The 22,819-nt window shown below is 36.4% G+C and overlaps 1 protein-coding gene and 1 pseudogene across 7 annotated transcripts in view; one reads left to right on the top strand and one right to left on the bottom strand.

Moving 5' to 3' along the window:
- The window catches only part of STIM2 (stromal interaction molecule 2), a 165,768-nt gene that overhangs the window by 6,201 nt on the left and 136,748 nt on the right, over positions 1-22,819 (top strand). For 2 of the 7 annotated variants that reach the window (XM_008993503.5, XM_008993502.5), the window contains exon 2: positions 14,987-15,025. The exons of 4 other annotated variants lie outside the window; for them this stretch is intronic. In XM_008993503.5, coding sequence (XP_008991751.3) covers positions 14,987-15,025 — 39 coding nt within the window. The remainder of the gene's footprint in view (positions 1-14,986; positions 15,026-22,819) is intronic. One more of the 7 variants, XM_078367996.1, reaches the window with a different exon arrangement.
- On the bottom strand, positions 10,075-12,445 carry LOC103792090 (protein PIMREG pseudogene; annotated as a pseudogene).

The raw sequence follows: 22,819 nt of genomic DNA, 5'->3' as shown, positions 1-22,819 counted from the left end.
AAAGCATTGATCTCTTTGGCTCCTGACTAAAGTTGTGATTTAGCTGTGAGTACTCTTAATAGCCCTGCAAAATGACAGCCAAAATCACTTTTCTGTTTTCCTCTCGAGATTGGTATTTTTAATACTTACCTTTAGAAATTTTTAATACTTACCTTTAGAAACTTCATAAGAGTTTGCCTTTTACTAATAAAATTTAGAAAAAATTCTTTTTCACTGCAGTTTGCCTCTCAAGTGTTTTACTTTAAGGATTTAGTGTATTTTAAGAATAAATTGCCTTTAAATTATTTACGCTGTGTTTATTTGCTATTGCTATCAAATAAACTATTACTGCTGAAAATTATTTGAGCAAGCCAACTGTTTTTATAGAGCGAGAAGCTTTGACAGATCCAAATAAACAAATGTATTGTCATAATAAATACAGGTTTATGTTTTCTTTTTCTTTTTAAATATTACCTTTTCAAAATTCAGTGTACAAATGTTTTTAATGAGACAAACCAATATTTGTGATATTATATAGAAAGGGTTTTAAGTTATATACACAGCACTTATATATTTAGGGCACTTTGAAAGTGATTGAAATTTAAAGCAAGTTAGGGATAGGTGATGGAGCTTGCTGATTGTATTCTAAAGCAGTGCTTTAATAACTCAAAATGTTACTTTTTTTTCTTCTTTGCCTAACAGATTTAGAGTTGGTGAAGTGATCCTGGTAGGGAGTGATCGATCTCGTTTAGATAGGGTCCCTGAGAAATAGCATATAAAAGGGAAACAAACAAAATTTGCAGAATAATTGAATCATTAAATTATTTTCTTAGGGAATTAATTGGTTCAGAATTTTTACAAGCAAATTTTAACTGAAACTATTTGCCTCTATCCTTTTTTATTTTATTTTTTTTGTAACAGAATTTTGCTCTTGTTACCCAGGCTGGAGTGCAATGGCACGATCTCGGCTCACCGCAACCTCCGCCTCCTGGGTTCAGGCAATTCTCCTGCCTCAGCCTCCTGAATAGCTGGGATTACAGGCACGCTTCACCATGCCCAGCTAATTTTTTTTTTGTATTTTTAGTAGAGACGGGGTTTCACCTTGTTGACCAGGATGGTCTTGATCTCTGGACCTCGTGATCCACCTGCCTCAGCCTCCCAAAGTGCTGGGATTACAGGCTTGAGCCACCACGCCCGGCCGCCTCTATCCTTTTTAAAGAATGGACTAAAGTAGCATTCTTTAGTGCCTATATCAAGGTTTTATCTTAACGGTAATATCCTTTTACTGATTTGGCATGTTAATGGAAATATACATATATAAAAACATGTCTCAGAAGTATTAAAATCTCAATTAAAATGTAATATATTCTTAGTTCAACGTATAATACCATTTACAATGGCCACTTTACCCAGTACTCTTACACACATCTGTGTTGTGGGGCTTTCACTAATTTAGATGGAAATATCTCTAATTAGCATCACTGTCATTGGGAAAATGTTTAACTGAACTTTTAATGAAATCAGTTGTATTCCTAACATTTACACAGTAAATGTTGTTGCCTTATTTATTTTCATTAGTAGTTGGCTTGCCTGTGGGATATATATGTTGCTTCCAGTAATATTTTATGAATAATTTACACGTATTAGTGTTTACATTGTGACAGTTTACTCAAAGTGTATTCAGTAGCATGAGAAACCTTTGTTCCTCTTGTGGTGTTGCTCTTTCTGAACTTCCTAAAGTCATTGTTGGCTGTATCTTCTTTTTCTTTCCCTTTAGTATCATTACCAGTGCTTTTCATCACTAGTCTTTGGCCCTTGCTATACTTTTATTATTGTTGCTAACTACAGGATTAAAGAATCTGCTTGTATCTGTTTGATCTAGTCAATTTTGAACATTTAAGAGTTAGTAATCATCTAATTGGTCCGGAAACATTGCATGGTATTAAGAATACCATGGCAGAACTGACCTCTGTTGGGAATCTCATAGCGCAGGAAGAATTCAGAGGGCCAGTTGGAAAAGTGGGTCCAGATTTAGCTGACTTTTATGCAAAAGGAGGGCACAAGAATGATTTAGCTTGCCAAAGTCTTGCTTTGCGGCTGGATACATGCTAGTATTTTCAGATAAACTTAGGCTCTTTTTGCATAATGATATCAAGGATTTTTGTTAGTGGCCTAATCATTGAGATGGTAATTGTGGTGTGAACACTTTCACAATGATCCTCAGAGATCTGTATTTATGGACTGTGATAGTTAATGTATATGCTGGCTAAGCTAATACTAAAACTAACTGCTAATAATATGGAAAGTAAGCCATTTTTTGACATTTACTAGAGTTTGGACCTTACTTTATTAAGATATACCTAGGAGTATACTTCTGAATTGATCAGGTTTTATTAACTAAATAATTATTAAGCACAAGCAGAATACCACAAAAGAGAAGTGGGAAAGAATTAAAAAAAAAGAGTAAGATGTAGATCTGATGTTTTGGACTCAGACGAGGTAATAACAGGCACATTTATTAAACTATTTCTATGTGTTAGTATTGTGCTAAGTGCTTTTTATGTTATACATCCCTGTTTTTGATTCTAAGACTAGTCCTGTTATATAACTACTGTTTTTTCCCCCCAATTTTGATTTTAGATGCATGGGGTACACGTGCAGGTTTATTGCCTGGGTATATTGCATGATATTGAGGCTTTAGTTACAAATGAGCCCGTCACCCAGGTACCAAGCATAGTACCCAGTAGTTAGGTTTTCAACTCTTACCCCTCCTCTTACCTCCTCCACAAGTAGTCCTCACTTTTTATTGTTGCCATCTTTATCTTCATACAGTAGATTAGGAAACATGCTAGATGGTTGTAAATAACTTGTCCAAGCTCACATCTTCTAGGTAGCAGAGTTAGAGGTCAACCTGGGTTTCTCTGATTCCAAAGCTTGGATTCTTAGCTGGTATGTTGTATGCATTATTATACAAACAATATGTGATGTACCACAATAGACTGCAAACTGTAGGAGAAAGGAAGAGGCTGTTAGAGAGTATTACCCGGAGGAGGGCAGAATTTGAGCAGGACCTTGATGTATAGCTAGGACTTCTTTTGGAGATGAGTGAAAAGGCTTTCTGGGAGGAAGCATATGCAAGAATAGGGGTAAATAGTTTTCTTTAGAGTTAAGTATAAGGTGTGTGTAGAGTAGTGGAGAATGCAAGAAGGAAGAAGGTTGGGGCCAAATTATAAAGAGCTTTACAATTCCCTAGTGTATTTAGTATGTATCAAAATGTCAGTACATCTAAAACTGGGGTACTCAGCTGTATACTGGGAAGAATGGGAAACCCAGGACAAATATGATACATTTTCTTGGCATATCCATTTTATTAGATTATTTGGGAGATAGAAAACTATTTAAAAGATTATCAATGTGTACATGTTAGGGAAAATGTACATTTATTTTAATTTTTAAGATAAAAGGCATTTTGAACTTTCAGAGTGTTTTGTTAATAAACTCTTGAAGTTACAAATCTATATCCTGTCATTAGGAGGTGAGAGAGATTGTGGTTTTTGAAGATGGGGGTGACATATCTTTTGTGTTTGAGAAAGCTAATTCTGAGTGGATGGCAATGAGGATATAACAAAGATGAGGATGCCAGTAGGAAACTCTATAAAAGGAGAGGTCTTGAGAGTTCAGATTACAGAGTGACTATGAAAATGTTTAGAGGAAATTTTATAAAATCACTTTTATTCTTAGCTTAGAAAGGTTTATATGAAGTCTAAGAAAAAAATATTACCTTTAGTTTTAAATATACAGAGTTTATAGAATGATTTAAATTAGGATAAGCCCTTGAAAAATCCAAGAAGAAACATACTATTTGTGATAGAGAATCTTCTTTATTTAAAATGTGCCCATTTATTAATATAAAGATTAATTTAAAAATATAATTGGGCTTATGTGATGATTCACAAAATTGTTAACAGAAAAACAGTTGCAAATATATTTGTCAGTTGTTTGACAAATAAACCAAAAAACTTTGGATATCCAAAGACAATATATTTGCCACAAAAAGCTTTTAGAATTCTATGTGTAAAAATAAGTGTTTCCAGATTGAACTAATATTGTAAGTCAGAGAGTTCAAGTCTCTCCTGACCTCTCAGCTGTGAATAGCAATATTTCAGACGACTGGCATATAATTTGTTTCAATGTTAACTTTTAAATTTCATTCCGTGTGAATTTCAAGCTTAATTTACAGATGATGATTTCTAATGCCAAATCTAAATGGTTTGTTCTTTTATTTATCCATCTAGATCTTTATTTTAGTATCCATTGGCTATTCAGTCTTTCTAGACACTTTCTAATTCTACCTTTAGTTACTTTTCCTTGACTGGTTTCATTGTTGCTGATTTTAAGATTGGTTCCCTAAGTCTGTTCTCAGCCTCCTCTTCCTCTAGTCTAGCTGAACATTTCCTCCTCGGAGAACTTCATTACTAGGAAAGTTCTACATTGGGGATAAGGAACCCCAAGCCAATGATTGATTTGATTTTTGGCTTTATTTCATTTGGCTGTTGGTGTGATACAGCACAAGCATCATGGCTGCAGTCCTGAGAGTAATTTCCTTTCTACTAGCTTTTGTCAGTCTTATCCTTTAAAGTGAAACAATTTCAGGTTAAGGCTAGGAGCAGTTGAAGAATGTTTAATAATGTCTATTCAATGTTTTCGTAAGATAATGGTAACTCCCCTCCAGTACACACAGACTAATGGAGCCACAGAGCCTGGCAAGCACAGTTTACTTGGATTAACATTCATCTCAGAGCCCAAGTAGCTGTATCTGTCTAAGTGTTTCTTTTTGGGTTTAACTTTGTTTTCATGTGTGCTTATGGATCTTGGCCTCTGTGTAACTTACTCTTTTTTCTCTAGTCATTTTTACTTTCTCTTCCTCTTTGATCTTCCTAAACTTGACATTATGTGGAACTGAAACACCTCAAAAACTATTTTATTGAATTAAGTGCTGGGATTTTAATTTAAAAAAATACTTCAAGTGAATATCTTATTTATGTGGTTGCAGAATACTAAACAACCTCATTATAAACAACTTCATCAAAACCATGTAGGGTAGTGAAAGTGATTTATAGTTTCTTAAAATATTCTCAGTAATTAAAAAAGGCTTTTTAAACCCGTGTTTGAAGTTGTTGTCTACTCCTCAGCACTGCAAGTTGCACAGGTCCCTGTTTTCTATTACTGTCTTTCTGTCTTTTTTTTTTCTTTTTATAAAAATATCTGATGTTGAATAACTAAATAATCTTAATCTGTCTTCTTTCTTCCTATTGTCTAGCAATAAATCTCTAACCTTTATAATTCATGGCGTGTATGTCATTTTTGCTGTTTCCCCACTGCTTTGAACTCTTGTCATGTTTGGCTCTTATTTCTGCTTTGCCACACATATTCACACTGTATTAAGCCTCGCTGTTTACCTCTTTGGGGTACCAAATTAAGAAAAAAAAAAGCTAAACTGCAATTGTAGATACACCTTGCTGTTTTTGAATTTACTTTTATAACTCTATCCTCTGGTGTTTTTTCCATGTTTGTTTTGGGTCATACGTTGTGGCTCATGCCTGTAATCCCAGCACTTTTCAAAGCCAAGATGGCCAGATTGCTTGAGCCTAGGAGTTTGAGACCAGCCTGGGAAACATGGTGAAACCCCATCTTCTCAAAAAAAATAGTAATTAAATAAATTACCTGGCCCTGGTGATATGCACCTGTATTCTTGGCTACTTGGGAGGCTGAGATGGGAGAATTACCTGAGCTTGGCGAAAGTTGAGGCTGCAGTGAGTCCTGGTCAGGCCACTGCACTCTAGCCCGGGGGAGTGAAGTGAGACCCTGTCTTTAAAAAAAAAAAAAAAAGTTTGCTTGGTTCTAGGTTTGTTATATGAGTCCTAAAAATAACTATGGAGGGTTAAAATGAGAAAAGCCAGTCATTCGTGAATATGTATCCATGTGCATAGAGTTTTAAACATTATTTAGTGACTCTTTTGTGCCAGCTATGGTGTGAGTAACTAGAGATATAAAGTTGAAATTGCCCATTTAAAAACATTTATTATTTATATATTTTTAGAGATATAGTCTCACCCTGTTGCCCAGGCTGGAGTGCAGTGACATGATCATAGCTCACTGCAGCCTCAAACTCCTGGGCTCAATCTATCTTCCTACCTCAGCCTCCCAGGCTATGAGCCGCCACAGATGGCTAATTTTAAAAAAGTATTTTTAATGTAAACCTGAAAATTTCCTTAGAGTGGCTTGCATAATCTAAAAATATGTATAAATATTTTGTTTCTTAAAAGGCCACTACTGTGTTAGCTTATCTAGTATCCTTGCTGCATTTACTGAAAATGTCTGTTACAGATATCTGCACTGCTATGTTCTTTTCAGCATTTTTCCCAATAGCCAAGATACTGAAACAACCTAAACATTCATCAGTGAATGCGTAAAGAAGATACACATGCACCTGCACCATGAAATATTATTCAGCATTAAAAAAGAAGAAATTCTTGCCATTTGCAGCAACATACATAAATGTGGAGGACATTGTACTCAGTGAAATAACACAGAAATATAAAGACAAATATTCCATGGAATCTGAAAATATCGAACTTACAGAAACAGAGTAGCATGGTGGTTACCAGGGGCTGGGGAAAAGGGTAAATGGAGAGGTGTTCTTCAAGGAGTACAAAGATTCAGTTATGCAACATAGATAAGTTCTGGAGATCTAATGTACAACAATGTGACTATGGTTAATAGTATCATATACTGTACTTGAAATTTGTAAAGAGGGTAGACCTTAAGAGTTCTTAACACATCAAAAAAATAAATAAATAAATAAAAGATAAGGATGTGATGTAATGGCTTAGGTGAATTAACTTCATTGTGGTGAATATTTTTAATGTATGCATATATCAAGTCATCAAATTGTATACCTTAAATATATCTACTTATTGTCATTATGCCTCACTAAAGTTATAAAAAAATTTAAGAATATTTATTGGAAGTTTTTGTTACATATTTGCAGTATTAAAAAAAAAGTCTCTCCCCCTTCTTTGGAACAAAGTATAATTATAAATAAGTATAGTTAAAAAATTGTTAACTGATATATAATGTACATGTTTTCAGGTATCATTCCTTTTTGCTCACTCTTTTGTATACTTTATTAAAAAGCAAGCAAACAAAAACTTTCAGTGAGTCCTGTGTGCCAGACACCAGTTGGGTGTTCGGAATCTCAAGATCAGTAAGCTATTCATCCTACCTTGTAGTCTGCTAGAAGGCATACCCATTTAAAGGGAGATGATACATTGTGATAAGAGTAAAAGGGCCCAAGGCTGTGTGCAGTATTTCACTGAATTACAAAGATGGAGTTACTAATTTTCATGTGGAGATGCAGGTCATTGGTGAATACGTTTTTTTAGAAACTATCCAGAGTAGAAGTGTGTGCTGAGAATGTATGAGTTTATCCAATAGAGAAAGGCATGGTGGAAAGCCATAGGTGTGAAGTGAGGCAGCTGAGTGGGAGTGATGATTATTATAGGCACTGCCATTTGAGAATGCTAAATGTGATTGTAAATTACCAAATACCCACAAAGACAGAGTCAGTGCTGGGCCTGTTTGCAGTGCAGCATCATCCGTATTTGCATGTGGGATTTAAATTTTTGCCAGGCATTTTGCATGTTTCATGCAATGTGATTCTTAGAGAATCCCTGTGAGGTTATCTCCATGAGTTAGGACGTATAACAGAAATTTAGGATTGCTCTCAAATAGTTTGTACTTTAAAGGAAACCAGTGCCAAGAATCTTTATGTCAAAGTGTAAGGTATATCTGGAGTTGAATCAGGAAATGAGGCTGGAGAAGTAGCAGACATAGCATTGTGATTAATGTTACATTCTAGATCTTTATTGTCCACTGGCCTTAAGAGTTTCTGCTTCATTTATTTTTGGTAAACAACAAAATTTTGCTATTAAATATTCTGAAATCTTGGAATACAACTCTTATAAAATATATCTGAGGCCCAGTAATTTGTACTAAGTATGCGTTTTTAAAATTAGACTTTGACTCGGTTTGTTCAATGCTTTTTGATAAGTGCGTAATTTGTGCTTTGTTTTGATAAATATAAGGATGACGGAATGTAATTTTTAAGAAGCATAGCATCTTATATCTTGAACTTTTATCGGGGCCATAAGTCTGTTTCTACTTTTTTCCTGCTATATTCTTTTCAACATTTTTCACAATAGTCATTTATTTTTTGGTAGAGACAAACTGGCTGTGTTGCCCAGGGCTGGTCTCAAATTCCTGGGCTTAGGCAATTCTCCCACCTTGGCCCCACAAAGTGCTTAGATTATGAGTGAGCCACTATACCTGGCCTGTTTCCACTTTGGTGTACTGTGATGAAGAGCATAGCCTCTAGACTACAGCAGGATTTCCTGAGTTTGAATCCCAGTCTGATGGTGGTTTTGTAATTTTGGATAGATAATTTAGTCTGTTAGTACCTAAATTTCCTTATCTCTAAAATGGGGTGTGAAGAATAAATGAATTACCCTATGTATGCCTAAAATAGAGCCTGGCAAGGGTAGGTATTCAGGTATTATTGACTTAACATTATTCTTTTTATCTGTATATACAGGGGTAGAATAGTTGTAGAAATATAATTTGATTTGTTGAGTGTTATTAATGTATTTTATGTTGCATTTTAAAAAGTATGAAGATATGGTTTGAAGCAGTAAGTTGATCAAGATAACCAGACCATGAAATGGTATGAGATTAGTTAAAACTGTAGAAATATGAAGCTAAGTATAGACAGTGACATTGAAAAGCTACATGATATTTAAAAAAAGTTAGTTGCAACATTAGCCTGAGTCATTTTGTACCTTCATTATTTTATATGATTTAAAGATTTAAAGCATTTTGCAGTTGAAATGTTAGACTTTAAAATCTTTCATTTCAGAGTTTAAAGGTTTATTCTAAAACATTTAGAACACACTGAAAAGTAAATCTAGAAAATACATCTGCTTCAGCTAATAATAACAAAGATGACATCAAAAGTTTGTTTTTTAACAGTCTTTTATAGATATGTATGCATATTGATATACTTAATAATAGGCTTAGAGAGTGATTTCCTTAAAATGTGAAATTACTTAGTAAATATATGAATGCCAAGTATATTACAGGCATATGGTAAGTATTGGGGAACACAAAAATGAATGAGATTGACGTTTTTGTTCCCATGGAGCTTGCATTTCAGTTGGGAAGACAGAAAATACAAGTACTATTTTGAGTTGGGAGAAATGCTATTAAGGAGCGAAAGAGACATAAAATAGAAAATAATGTCAGGACACTTTTTAATTTAGGTAGGCTAGTTAGAGAAGACTTCTTAGAACGGCACATTTAAGGTGGCATCTTGAAGGACAATAAGGAGCCAAGTCTGAAAAATTGGGGAATAGCATTCCAAACAAAGACTTTGAGGCAAGAAAGAATTATTTGGAGAAGTGAAAGAGTATCGTTTTGACCCAGCATATTGAGGGAGGGGGAATGTTGGATGAGATCTGGCTATAGAAGAGGGAAGGTACAGAGCTTCATAGACCTTGTTACCTTGTTTGGGTTTAATTCAAAGGGTAACAGGCCAGGCGCAGTGGCTCATGCCTGTAATCCCACCACTTTGGGAGGCCGAAGCAGGCAGATCACCTGAGGTCAGGAGTTCAAGCCTATCCTTGTCAACATGGTGAAATCCTGTCTCTATAAAAATAAAAAAATTAGCCAGGCATGATGGCAGGTACCTGTAATTCCAGGTATTCGGTACACTGAGGCAGGAAACTCGCTTGAACCTGTGAGGTCGAGATTGCAGTGAGTCAAGATTGCACCATTGTACTCCACTCCAACCTGGGCAACAGAGTGAGACTCCATCTCAAAAAAAAAAAAGGTGTTTACATTCTTAATGCTACCATATTAGTTTTGAACGAAATCATTTGTGCTAGATGTGGCCGGAGCAGGGGGGCTCTGGGCCCCTTGTTAGGTCCTTGCTAGCAGTGACCCACGGTTACTAATGACTCCTTCCTCCAGGAAGCTCATAGGTAAGCACAGACATCCTTGGGTATGAAGTCTTGGTGATCAGACAGGGCTTGTTTTCTGCAGGACACTTCCTCAGTCATGAGTGAGAGAGACGGTCATGTCACCACTCTCCTCTGCCCAAATGGCTTCATCTAACTGTTGGGACAGCTTCTGGAGATGCTGAATTCCTGCCTCCATAGGCTGTAGGTCACTGTCAGTCTCGCTGGGAGAGCAGAGGGGCTCTGTCGAGAAGTAGGGGCTCTGGAAGGGGGCTCTGGAAGGCAGCCTGCCACCTTAACCACCGTAGTGGGTAGGTATATGAACCCATCTGGACAGAGAGGTAGTGATGCTCCTTCTCCCAGGGGTCAGCGGCTGAGTGGGCAGGGACGCCTCCAGATGGCTGGGTGCTCTTCTGGCTCAGGCTGCAAGCTGGGGATCCACTGCCTTTCTGTGCCCCTCTCTTCTTCCTCCTGGCCTTCACCTGGGTTTCCACCAGCCACTTGGTGTCACTGTGGCAGGCCTCCTGGATTCTCTGGGGCATGGCACCCAAGGCACTCTTAGCTGAGTGAGCTGCAACCTGGAGGCTCTGCTGCCCTGGCTATGGGGTTTCCAGGTGTTTCCAGGAAGGGCCTCCCCTGAGGTTGAGGTTGACAGCTGTCAGGGGCAGCCTCCTTTGGAACTGTCTGCACAGGGAACCCAGGGCTCCTGCCGAAGTCTCCTGGATGGCTGGCCACAGGCTGCAGCTATTTGGTGTCCTCCAGTTGCTCCTGGTGCTGGAGAGATCTCCGGCACACAGAATCCCCTATGCTCTGCCACTGAGAAGCTATCTGCCTGCCCAAGAGTTTTCTCTGACCACTAGACCCCAGCACCCCCAGTGTACACCCAATGCCAACCACTGGTAAGTACTTTTAGGAGGAACTGTGGTACATCTTTGTTGGTGACTGGTAACTTCTAGTGGAAAAATGTTATAGGATCAGCTTTCAGTTCTTCACTTACATAAGCTGAGTAGTTATTATTAATATATTACTCATTTGGCTTAAATTATGAACTCTCGTCTTTTAATTGATAATTTGATATCTTTTTGAGTTTAGGGAAGTAAAAGAATGGGATTATTTAAAAGGTTACAGTTTGATTTGTAGTCTCAAAGATTTTAAGAACATTAAACAAGTGCTGGTTAATATGAAATTGGAAGTAGTAAAATCAGCAAGTATTAGGCATAGACTGAGGTTACATTGTGCCATGTAGTTGTGGGGGATATTTATTCAACAGATGTTTGAAGGTCTGCTATGTGCTAGACAGCAGATACTTTTTAGGTGCTGGAGAAATAGGAGAAAACTAAACTAATGAAGTTGCTGCTGTCATGATTTTACTTTTAATGCTCTAGTTGTTTGTTGGGCAATTGTAGTTTTGTTACATGCATATATGATCTTAGAATTGGTGGCTTCTTCATGTTATGATTGCTATGCATTCCAGTATTCACTAGTTTCTAGATTCCTTTAATTGAAGTTGAATGGCACATTGGTATTATTTATTAATCTTTTAACTCATTTATAATATCAGTTATACAGTCACAATGATAAATCTCTTTGAGTTTTATACAAAGCATACCCATATTCTTAATTTAGTATCAACTTTAACTTAGTGTAACAGACCTAGAATTAGAACTCAGTTCTATTAACTCCTAGTTTTGTGTTATTTTTGCCGTATATTATATAGTGTTTATGAGATCTGTTTTAAAATCTTATAGAAATATGCACATAGGCTGGTTCTCTGAATTTAACTGAACTTATATATGAATAATCTTATGAGTTGTTTAAACATGTTTATAAAATTATCTGGTAGCTTGTATAGTGTACTAAAAATTTAGTTTTACATTTTGAAGTCTTTAAGCTTGTTTTTGGGCAGGTGGCTGGTAGTCATGATAAGCCCTGAATAGATTAATATTCATCTTATAGTCTTATAGGATTATAGTCATCATAAGTCCTGAATATGTTAATAATTAGGATTATTTTTTCTTCATATTCTAGATTAGTAAAGGAGTAAGAAGCTGTTATGAGTCTCAGGCCTCTACCTTATAATGTAACAACATGAGAACAGACTCTGTAGGAATGAAAAGATAAGTCTTTGTATTTAGTAGTCTTCAAGATTTCTAGATAAATGGGAGCTGTTTTTAGTTAAATACAAATTCCCAAGCAAGACATGATGTATTTGTAGACAATTCCTTTCTAATTATTATGGGGATGTTTCTGAAAAATCTTATCCTAGCAAAATTTCAAATTGGGAAACAGACCTTTAGGAAAAATAGACTTCAGAGTGAGAGTCTGTAGCCCCACAAATGCCCTTATTAATATTTATATTTGCTAAGAGAAAATACCATAGTAATAATTTGCATGTTTTGAATTAGTAATCCAGGTAAGTTAGTTTCCATTTATCATTCTTTTATTATTAGGAAGAGCTCAGAATTTCCTTTTGTAGCTTATGGGATGTTTGCAAACCCATTTTCGCTTGTAGTAGGTAGTGTATAAACAAAGGAGCATCCAGTCCATGAAAAGCTAGGTGTCTTGTTTTTGTTACTTGGAATTGTTGATTCACATGTCTTAGGGGTCCACACAATCTCAGACATGTTGATTGACTTGGATGAATCAAATGGAAAAGGTTTGAGGTAAACTTATTTAAGAAATCTTTGAATGTTCGCCACTAGTATGGATGAAACCTCTCAAGGAGCAGGGTATTGGTAAAGTTCGAATTCTTCCTCTAGGGCCTTTATATTAAGAGACATGAGGATGTTGGACAGTCTTTCCTGGCTCTGTTCCCACCACTTAGGTAGGTCTTTGGATTGTAGCATTTTCCCACTTTTCAGTCACAGAGGTACACTTTTAAGGCCAAATGGGACTTTACCTGGGTTTCCTTTAACTTAGTGTTGTATTTTAAAAGTCTTTTATCAATCTGTAAATCCCTTCTTTTTCCTGTTACTCTAACATAAATTCTCACAATAATGGAAATGAAAAACCATAAATAAATTTGTGGGTAATAGAATTTTTACAAAGTGGAATTGTCATCCAGAGGATTTACTAAATTCATATACAATAATTGTTTTTGTAACTCATAACTGAATGCTTTTATTTAATGTACTTGCTGAAAATTGACAGTTTTTCATCAAAGTGATACAGTCAATGTCTTCATTGGTTTAGTGGCTTTTGGCAGAAAACTATAATATGTGTTTAATTATTGGATTATACTTTATAGTTCAGGTTTTTTTTCTGTCTTTTATCATCTTTTTTTTTGGTTTGAGCCCATTTGAGTTTATTTTCATGTGCAGATGGTAGATAGAATGCTGTTTTTTTATATGTAATAGAAAATATTTTTACAATATCTGTTACATATGTACTTTCTAATAGTAATTTCAAGTTATGTTTTTTGTATTAAACTTTTCTTTGACTTGCCTGATTTAAGGTAAGTATAACTTAACCAATTTTAAGAGGGCTTTCTGGCCTTTTTGGATCTTGGTTGTCTTTTGTTAATTTTGGAAAATCTTGGCCATTATCGTTTCAGATAATTGTTTTGTCCGTTGCTTTCTGTATTCTCCCTTTGGGACACCAAATAAGTATATGTTTATTTGATAATGGTGTCCTCTTATGGTTTCTTTATTTTAAAAAATATCCCTCCCCTTTTTTCTGTTTTAGTTTGGTGACTTCTGTTAACCTAAGTTCATGAATAATCCTGTCAAAGGGATTTTCCATTTTCGATACATTCTTATTTTTAATTTTAGCATTGCCATTTGATTCTCTTATAGTTTTTGTATCCCTGCTAAAATTTCCTATCTGTTCATTATGTTGTTCAGATTCTTTAGCATATTAATCTTTTCCTTTAGATCTTTTAACATATTTATGAATCATAGTTATTTTAACATCTCTGATTAGTTCCAACATCTGAATAATCTCTATTTGGTTCTGTTGTTTGCTTTATCTCTTGATGATGTTTCCCCCCCCCTTCTTTAAATGTGTCTTAAAATTTTTGAATGATAGAAGAAGCTATGTCTAGAAATGGGTATACCTCCTCTGTCACACCGTTAGTATGGTAGGTTGAGTTAGTTTTGAGTTAGTTGGCTGGGGTATGGCGCTGTTGTTACTGTCACCTTCAGTGTACTACAGACCTGAAATTTCTCTGGCAGCAGGTCACTGTTATTTTGTGCTTTGGATGGACGGATTGGTGTTCCTGCTTGCTATGGTTTGAATATTTGTCCTCTCCAAAACTTCTGTTGAAATATAATTGCACTTGTGACAGTAGAGAAATGGGACCTTTAAGAGGTACTTAGACCATGAGGGCTCTGCTCCCATAGGTGGGATTAATGTAGTTATAAAAGGGGAAGTGTGACTCCCTTTTGTCTCTTTTTCTTTGCTCTTCTGCCATGTGGTGACACAGCAAGAAGACTGTTGCTCGATGCTGGTGTCTTCATTTTGGACTTCCCAGCCTCCAGAACAGTGAGAAAATATTAATGGATTGCTGTTCTTTATAAATTACACGGTCTCAGATATTCTGTTATGGCTGTACAAAGAGACTAAGACACTGCTCTATTGGCAGGTATCAGCAACATCCTGTTCTGTAGTGGATTCCCTTATATATGTGCTAGGTTTGTAATGGGGTTGGAGAAGTTCTTGGTTTTCATGGTCTACCCTCAGTTTTTTGTAGGGCTTGTGAGCCTGAGTCTTGAGAGTGGGACCCTTTCAGTCTTCTCCTCTGCCCCTGACCTTTTCCCTCCCACGGCAGCCAAATTCTGCCACGTGTCTGAGGTAGTACTTGGGATGGAGAGTTTTCTGTGTGTCTTTCCCCTAGCAGTAGTGTACTTCTGCTTAGTTTTGGTGGGGGATCATGGGTCAGGAGGGTCTCTATGTCCTTGAGGTGCAGTAGGCTTTTACTTCTATCTTTCCCCTAGGAGCAGTGGATCTTTGCCTGAGCCTTGGGAGTGGGAGAGGTAAGTACCTGCTTTGCCTAGTTTGTAATTGTCTTTCAGACTTATCCTGATTTTTGGTATCTCTCTTTTTCCTTTCCTTTCAGGTTTTGGGTTCTGTTCTCTTATTTAGGCACTCACTGCTATTCCTCATCTGTATTTGTTAGTTTTCACCCTGCTATAAAGATATTACCTGAGACTAGGCAATGTATAAACAAAAGGGGTTTAATCGACTCACAGTTCTGCCTTGCTTGGGAGGCCTCAGGAAATTTAAAATCATGGCAGAAGGTGAAGGGGAAGCAAGGCACATCTTATATGGTGGCAGGAGAAAGAGAGAGAGAGAGAGCAAGGAAGTGCCACACTTAAAACCATCAGCTCTCATGAGAACTTCCTCACTATCATGAGAACAGCATGGGGGAAACTGCCACTATGGGCCACACATCCAATCAAGATCCTCCCTCCACATGTGGGGATTGCAATTGGAGTTCAGATTTGGCTGGGGACACAGAGCCAAACCATATCACCATCTAACTTTTGACTTCATTTTAATATTTCCTTGCTGCTTGGTCTCTCCTGTCGTGTGCTCTTTTTGTATTGTATTCGGATTGACTCATCAGCCTGTAAGTAGGCCAGTAAACTTTCAATTATTTTTGTGACTCAGAAACTTACCTATTACTCTAGTTAATCCACTTGACTGTGTATTTACTCAACTATATAATCTACGTGACAATGTAGATCTTACATTGTTGTATAATTTGTACCAAAAATCCCTAATGAGGATTTCTTGGTTTCACTTAGTGGATTTCACAAACTAACAGTTGTGAAACTGTTCATCTTTTTTTACCCGCCTGTGGTGAAGAGTGCATAGTTTTGTAGAAGGATTATGGGATTGAGTCAGGTGACCTGGATATTACATTATTTCTTTTATCTGCTTGTCTATTCATCTACAAAACATTTATTGAATACGTTTTTAATTCTGACTGGTGAGATATTATTACTATGACTTCTGATAGCTTTAATTTATTGAGTATAGTCACTGTATTAAGTTTTTATCATAGATTCACATTTTATTCTCCCAACAACTCTGTGAGAGCAGTAGGTATTATTTGTAGTAATCATTTCAGGAACTGAAGGACTATGTATCATGTACATAAGAGAAGAATAAAATTTGAGATATCTATCATTACCTCATAGATAGTAGAGAGACGCAAACCTTTCACAAACATTAGTAATGTTCCATCTCGTGGATAGTTCGTAATACATGTAACTATTCCTTGTTATTAGAAACACTTTAAGTTTTAGCTTTGTAAGTGATGATTTGGCCAGACTCCTAAGAGGGATACCTGATTGTTCTGGGCCTTCATCTCCCACATTCTGACCTCCTGCCAGTAAATACTATGGGTTCTAGTCAGCATATCATGTCTTGAGCTTTTCTGCTTTTTTTTCTATTCTCATTGCCATCACTCCAGTCTAGGCTACCATCCCCTCTTACTGGGATTCCTGCAGTACCTTCCTAACTTCTTGTTACCATTCTTTACCTTCTGCAATCTAACCTCAGAAGCTTGTATACATAATTTTCTCCCCCCATTTAGTGAATTCTCACATAATTATGATAGAATAGAAACGCTTTAAGCTGGCCTGCAAATCCCTGCATGATCTGGCCCCTGTCTCCCTTTGTGGTTTCATCTCTTTTTACCATTTCCATCTACCCAGCTTCTTTTCTGCTGCTGGAGTATGTGAAACTCTTTCCCTGTTTGAGGGCCCTGGCACTTGAAGTTTCCCATGTCTTGATTGTTTCTCCTCAGCTTTTTGCCATGTCTGGATGTTTTTGGTTTTGTATTTTTTTCAGGACGTTTTTTGGTGACCTCCTATAGGAGCAGGCTCTGTCTTTGCTGTCCCTGATAAACATACACAGTATTTTGTTAATTTCCTTTATAATACTTATAACCAGAAATCACATTTTAATATGCTTATTAACTTGTTATCTACAGTTATCCACAGAAATATAAACTGTAAAAGGATTGGGCCCTCGTACTCATGTAGTATCTACATAGTACACAGTGTCTCATAGGTACTCCATAAAACTTTTTGGATGAATGCCTTGGTTCATACCTTTTGTGCCTAAACCTTTATGTATATATAAACCTTCATATATACACACACAGGCACATATCTATGTGTATATGCGTGTGCGCGTGCGTGTGTATGTATACATATATACATATATATATATATATAATTTTTTTTTCCTGAGGATAGACAGCCAAATTAGAATTAAGCTAGAGGAAATATTTAATGCATTTTAAACCAGATACACTAACTTAAATATTTTAGAAATGATTTTTCCCCCAAAAATCTTAGGATTCTTAAAATGGGTACTATGTTATCTCAAATTTTATTCTTCTCTTATATACCTAGGTCTTTTTAATGAACTTAGAAAATATATACAGATATAGACAAGAATAAAACAAATTGCACTCTTCAGAAAGAACCATTTTGGCATTGTTCTTTTTTACAGGTAGTATTACTTTATGTAGTTTTGTTATGTTCTGAATGTATATGTCTCTCTAAAATCTATATGTTGAAACCTAACCCTCAAGGTGATGATATTAAGAAGTAGACCCTCTCTTCTCCCCTCTCTTCTCCCCCTCTCCTCTCCCCTCCCCCTCTCCTCTCCCCCTCTCCTCCCCCTCTCTTCTTCTCCCCTCCCCTCCCCCTCTTCCCCCCCCTCCTCTCTCCTCCCTTTCCCCTCTCCCCTCTCCCCTCCTCTCTCCTCCTCTCCCCTCCTCCCCTCCCCCAGATGGAATCTCACTTTGTCTCCCAGCCTGGAGTCCAGTGGCATGATCTTGGCTCACTGTAACTCCTGCTGCCTGAGTTCAAATGATTCTCATGCCTTGGCCTCCCAAGTACCTGGGATTACAGGCATGTGCCACCACACCAGCTTTTTTTTTTTTTTTTTTGTATTTTTAGTAGAGACAGGTTTTTACCGTGTTGGCCAGGCTGGTCTCAAACTCCTGATCTCAAGTGATCCGCCTGCCTTGACTTCCCAAAGTGCTGGGATTACAGGCATGAGCCACCGCACCGGCCTTATGTGTCTTTTCTACCATGAGGACTGATGATCAGAGAAGCCTACCTTGAAGCATGAGAGAGAGCGGGGAGGGCTGGAAGGGAAACAGTGTGTGAAATAAAGGAACGAGCTAGGCTTTATAAATAAACTTGCACATACATGGTACATTATTTACTAACTCAGAATCTCTTTGCCTCAGTGTCTCCTTGGGTTAAAAATAAAGAGATAATCACTGTCTTTCAAGGTCATGGTAAGGATTAAATTGCAAACATATGTATGCACTTATATACCTGTCTTATATTGTATATAATTTGGTGTTCAGTGAATTAGATATTTTTTTCCCATAGGAAATAGAGGGATTGGTACAATGTCTTAGAATACTATATATAGAAACACGGGAATGAGGTATACTGGTAAATGCTAGGACATTGCCTGAGGTGCCGAAAGTGGACAGTAAGTTACATTATGGTGGGCAAAGCAGTTTAACAGATCCATTATTTGTAATGCAGCTGCCATAAAAGTGGAATTGTGTAATTAAAATATGAAAAAACTCTTTGAAGATTAATTTAAAAATCAAAATTTACTGCCATATTTATTAATTTCTTTGAAGGAGACAATGCTGTATCAAATGTTTCTTTGTAATTGACAGAAACAAAGCACCATGTACAGTATTAGAGTGTGTAGCTGTGCTGAGTGAGCCATTTACATCTGCAAGGTTGTGTATTTTGTTATGATGGTGATAGCTTATTTTCATATTATATAGCCGTGAAATTGATCCTCAGCATTTATCTTACTCTTTGAAAAGTTACTGTGAACAATAATATTATCAGATTGTTACCTGGATGATGTCACAAATGGGTGAGCCTCTCAGCAAACCAAGGAAGTTACCTCAAATGGGACTGAAATAATGGGATGAGGTACCTGAGTTCCTTATATTTCTCTGGAAAAGAAGGTGCTCGCTCTAGAGTTCGCCAAGTTGGGCTTGAGAGTTACAGCCTGTCATCTTTAACAAACCAGTTCCTGCAAACAGTCCCCAGCCCCTTCTATGTGGGAGACTGTGTGTGCCTGGTCAAGAAGGTGAAAAAAATGAAATAAAATGTGCTCTCTAGTAAAAGAGACTTAGGTGTTTTAGTCAGGGGGAACAACATACGTACTCTATAGGGTTGTTGTGAGCCATAAAGATGAGTATAGGAAAATGTTTAGTATAGTGTTTGCCGCATATTAACTCTTAGAAACCATTAGCTGTTACTATGTTTTAAAATCCTACACCTTTCTTTCTATGATGATGCTCTGTTCTAAATGATTATTTAATTCTTAAACCTGTTTGTAATAAAGGTTTAGAAAAGAATCAGAATAGGGCTGGAGTATGATTCATTGGTACTACTGCAACTACTTTAGGAAATTTAAATGTAAAGAAAACTAATAGGAAATTGTCTCATTTTATAGACAGGGTAATGTACAAGCTATTTTAAGAAGGGACTATTTGCATCTCAGTGTTCATCTGTCACTTGGCTATGGTAGAAACACTCTGTTTATTTAGCACCATTGGGGGATTACGTATCCCACCTGAGTGAACAGCCATTTATTGAGTACTGACATATATCGTGCGACTGTTCTGAATGCTTTACATGAAATAACTCATTTAGTCCTCACAAGATTATGGGGTATATCCATAAGCTTTGGTTCTCTGTTACATAACCTATAAAATAGGTATCCAAACCTAAAATATTTTATAGGTTATGTAACAGAGAACCAAAGAGGTTAAATAAGAGTTCACAGAACTGGCAAGTGGGTGAGATAGTTTTCACAAGATTCACATCCTTAACCGGTACTCTTGCCTTTGAGTAATTGAACCTTGACTCTTTTGAATTATAAAAGTTGCTTTATTTCAAACATTTTGGAGGCAAATTATATCTGAAATATGTTACTTATTTCCCTCTATTCTTAGTTAGAATGTAGTGGGTACAGTTAATAGCCACAAAATTAGTGTTAGTGCATGTGCAAAAACACAGATGTTCTTAAGGACTGTTGATTTATGTTGAGCTATTCATGTTCCACCTTATTTTTCATGGTTTTGAACTCCTGTAATATTTAGTTTTTCAAAAGCTTTTTACTTAAATATAGGATAACAGTACAGAAATGGGCTTAGATAATCAGTATACAGCTCATTTCAACCGTTTTTAACAAAGTGAATACTCCTGTATGTTATTAGCACCAAATCAAGAAGCGTAATGTTGCCTTTACCCAGAAGTCCTTCATGCCCTGTTGAAATCACTATGTGTCTCTGCCCAAGGTTAACCACTGTCCTTACTTTAATACCATAGATTTGCTTCCCTGTTTTTGAATGTAAATAAATGGAGTCATCAGCATGTGATTATATCAGCTTATTTATTTTTTGGTATCTGCTAAGACTGGAAAATAGGAGTATCAGGGCTTGAGTAGTAAGTATTGATGGTAGAAAGGATCCTCCTTTGAATAAAGCATATAGGATTTTAATGTATGATGTCTGTGATATAGTTTTCATTTCTGAGTATTTTTTCAGGCTTATGTTTTTCCTGGGTGAAGTCAGAATGTAACTTTCAGATACACAAATTGTTTACCTTGATTATTGGGCTGTGTAGTTTATAAGAGCAGTGAAACTTAAAATATAGCATCCAGTGCCAGTTGCATTATGAGAATGAAGCTAAGTTTAGCACCTCAGGTTATATACAGGGTATATGTCTATGTCTATTCATGTAAACATACAGTGTTGATTTATCCTAATTACTGAGACATTCTATTATGGCTTATTGAAAATTACATATAAACCTTACTTCAAATCTGATTTTTAGATACTAGATTTTTAAGAAGCTGATCACCATGGGCCAGTTCCTCTTATTTGGCAAACAAGGAAGTTCTGGCTGTGTGAGTTCATACTTTGAGGTTAAGTGGAACAGAGGAGAACTGTGACAGGCAGAGCACTTACTTTCCTTTCATATTCTCTGTAAAACCAAATCAGTGAGAAGGATGCAAGGAGAACTAGGACAGTATATGAACTCTTTCTTCTTAAAGCTTTTACTGTTTAGGAGCATATTCATATAACTGAGAAGACTGTTTGAAATTTTAGCTTGAGGCTAATATATCAATTCAATGTATACTCACTGAACACTTACAGGTATTGTTTTAGGTATTGGAGCAATGAAGAAAACAATGAGCTTGTATTTCATTGAGGATAAGACAGTTAACAAGTAAACAAATATCAGGAGATGATAATGCAATGAAGAAAAATAAAAATAGGTGAGAAGGTAGAGAATGTCAGGGAAAAGTGTATGTGTATTTGCTGTTATTATTTAAGGTGGTCAGGAAATCTTCATATATGACATTTGGGAAGAGGGAAAGGAGGGACAGCGTGATGAGATACCCTTCAGAGGGAGAGAATGACATGTGCATGGGCCCTGATGTATTGCATTGTTGGGTTTTTGGAGAAACTTCCAGGAGACCACAGGGCTGATGTGGAGTAAGCAATGTATAGAGGAATAGGATAGAATAAAATAGAGAGGTTTTCTAGGCTAGGATGTACGGAGTCATGTAGATGTCATCTACAAGATGTAAGGACATTGTCATTGTATGCCGTTTACTCTGAGATGGGGAGCAACTGCAGGGTTTTTGAGAAGAGGTGTGACATGATTTGATTTATGTTTTGAAGGGATCTCTTCAGCTGTTTCATTGAGATAACGCTCTAGAAGGTCTAGTCTTAGAGCAGGGAGACCAATTAGTAGGCTTTTATTGCAGGGGAGAGAAAGTGCTAGAGCTCCCTCATTAGCTATGGAGGTGGTAATAGGTGGTATGGGTGGAGCTATATGTGGATCTGAATACAGTGAAAGGCTTTCTGTTCAGTTGTCCTGAAAATCAAGTTCATTGTCCTATGAGCTTTATTGTCAAGTAAAGACATAAAAGCTTATGCCTTTACATTGTATAATTTAAAAAGACACTGGAACAGACTTCTTGTAGTGTTCAAATGCTGAATGTTGTAAGATAGCATAAACCCCAAACCAAATAGTGAAACCTTTTTTTTTCTGCCTCTTGCTTATTCCTGATTTTTAAAACTTAGGATTTATTTGAGTTTTTTTTTTTTCTTTACTGTTTTGGTTGATACTGCTTTCATTTTCTACTTGGGTTGAGATGCATCTTGCTAATCTAAGATCAGGTCATGCTGTTATAGAATTACAGACTTTGATTGAATTAGAAGAAGTGGTAGACAAAGCCTAATGCTCAAACTTTCTGCTAATTACAGGAACGTCTCTGGTGTAACCCTTATAGATTGTCATTCATTAGCTCCTCAAATACTTTGGGTGGCTGGGAACTTACTGCTTCTGAACAGACTTCCATTTTTATTACGTTAAACTGGAATCTTCAGTACTTTCTTTGGGTTCTAGATGTATCCTTTGAAGCAAAGAGTGGCTATTTTTTTCTCTTAATGCTTTAAAAGACCCTATATTAGTTAGGGTTGTTTACAGAAATATAACCAGAATAATGAATGTATATGTTCATTATTAAAATTAATACCATTTTATATAGTGCATTATATTACTAATTATTTAATTACACTTAAAATACTCAAAGATGTAACTTAAAATCATTGTTTTATACATGTATCTACATATCTACATGGATAGATAAAACATAGAGATTTATTTCAAGGAATTGGCTGAGGTGATTGAAGAAGAGATCCAAATTTAAAATCCATATGACAGGCTGGCAGATTGGAAACT

The sequence above is a fragment of the Callithrix jacchus genome, chromosome 3 (genome assembly GCF_049354715.1).
Source record: "Callithrix jacchus isolate 240 chromosome 3, calJac240_pri, whole genome shotgun sequence".
Lineage (NCBI taxonomy): Eukaryota > Metazoa > Chordata > Mammalia > Primates > Cebidae > Callithrix > Callithrix jacchus.
Note: the sequence above shows the minus strand (reverse complement) of the source record. Positions and strands in the feature narration are given on the sequence as shown.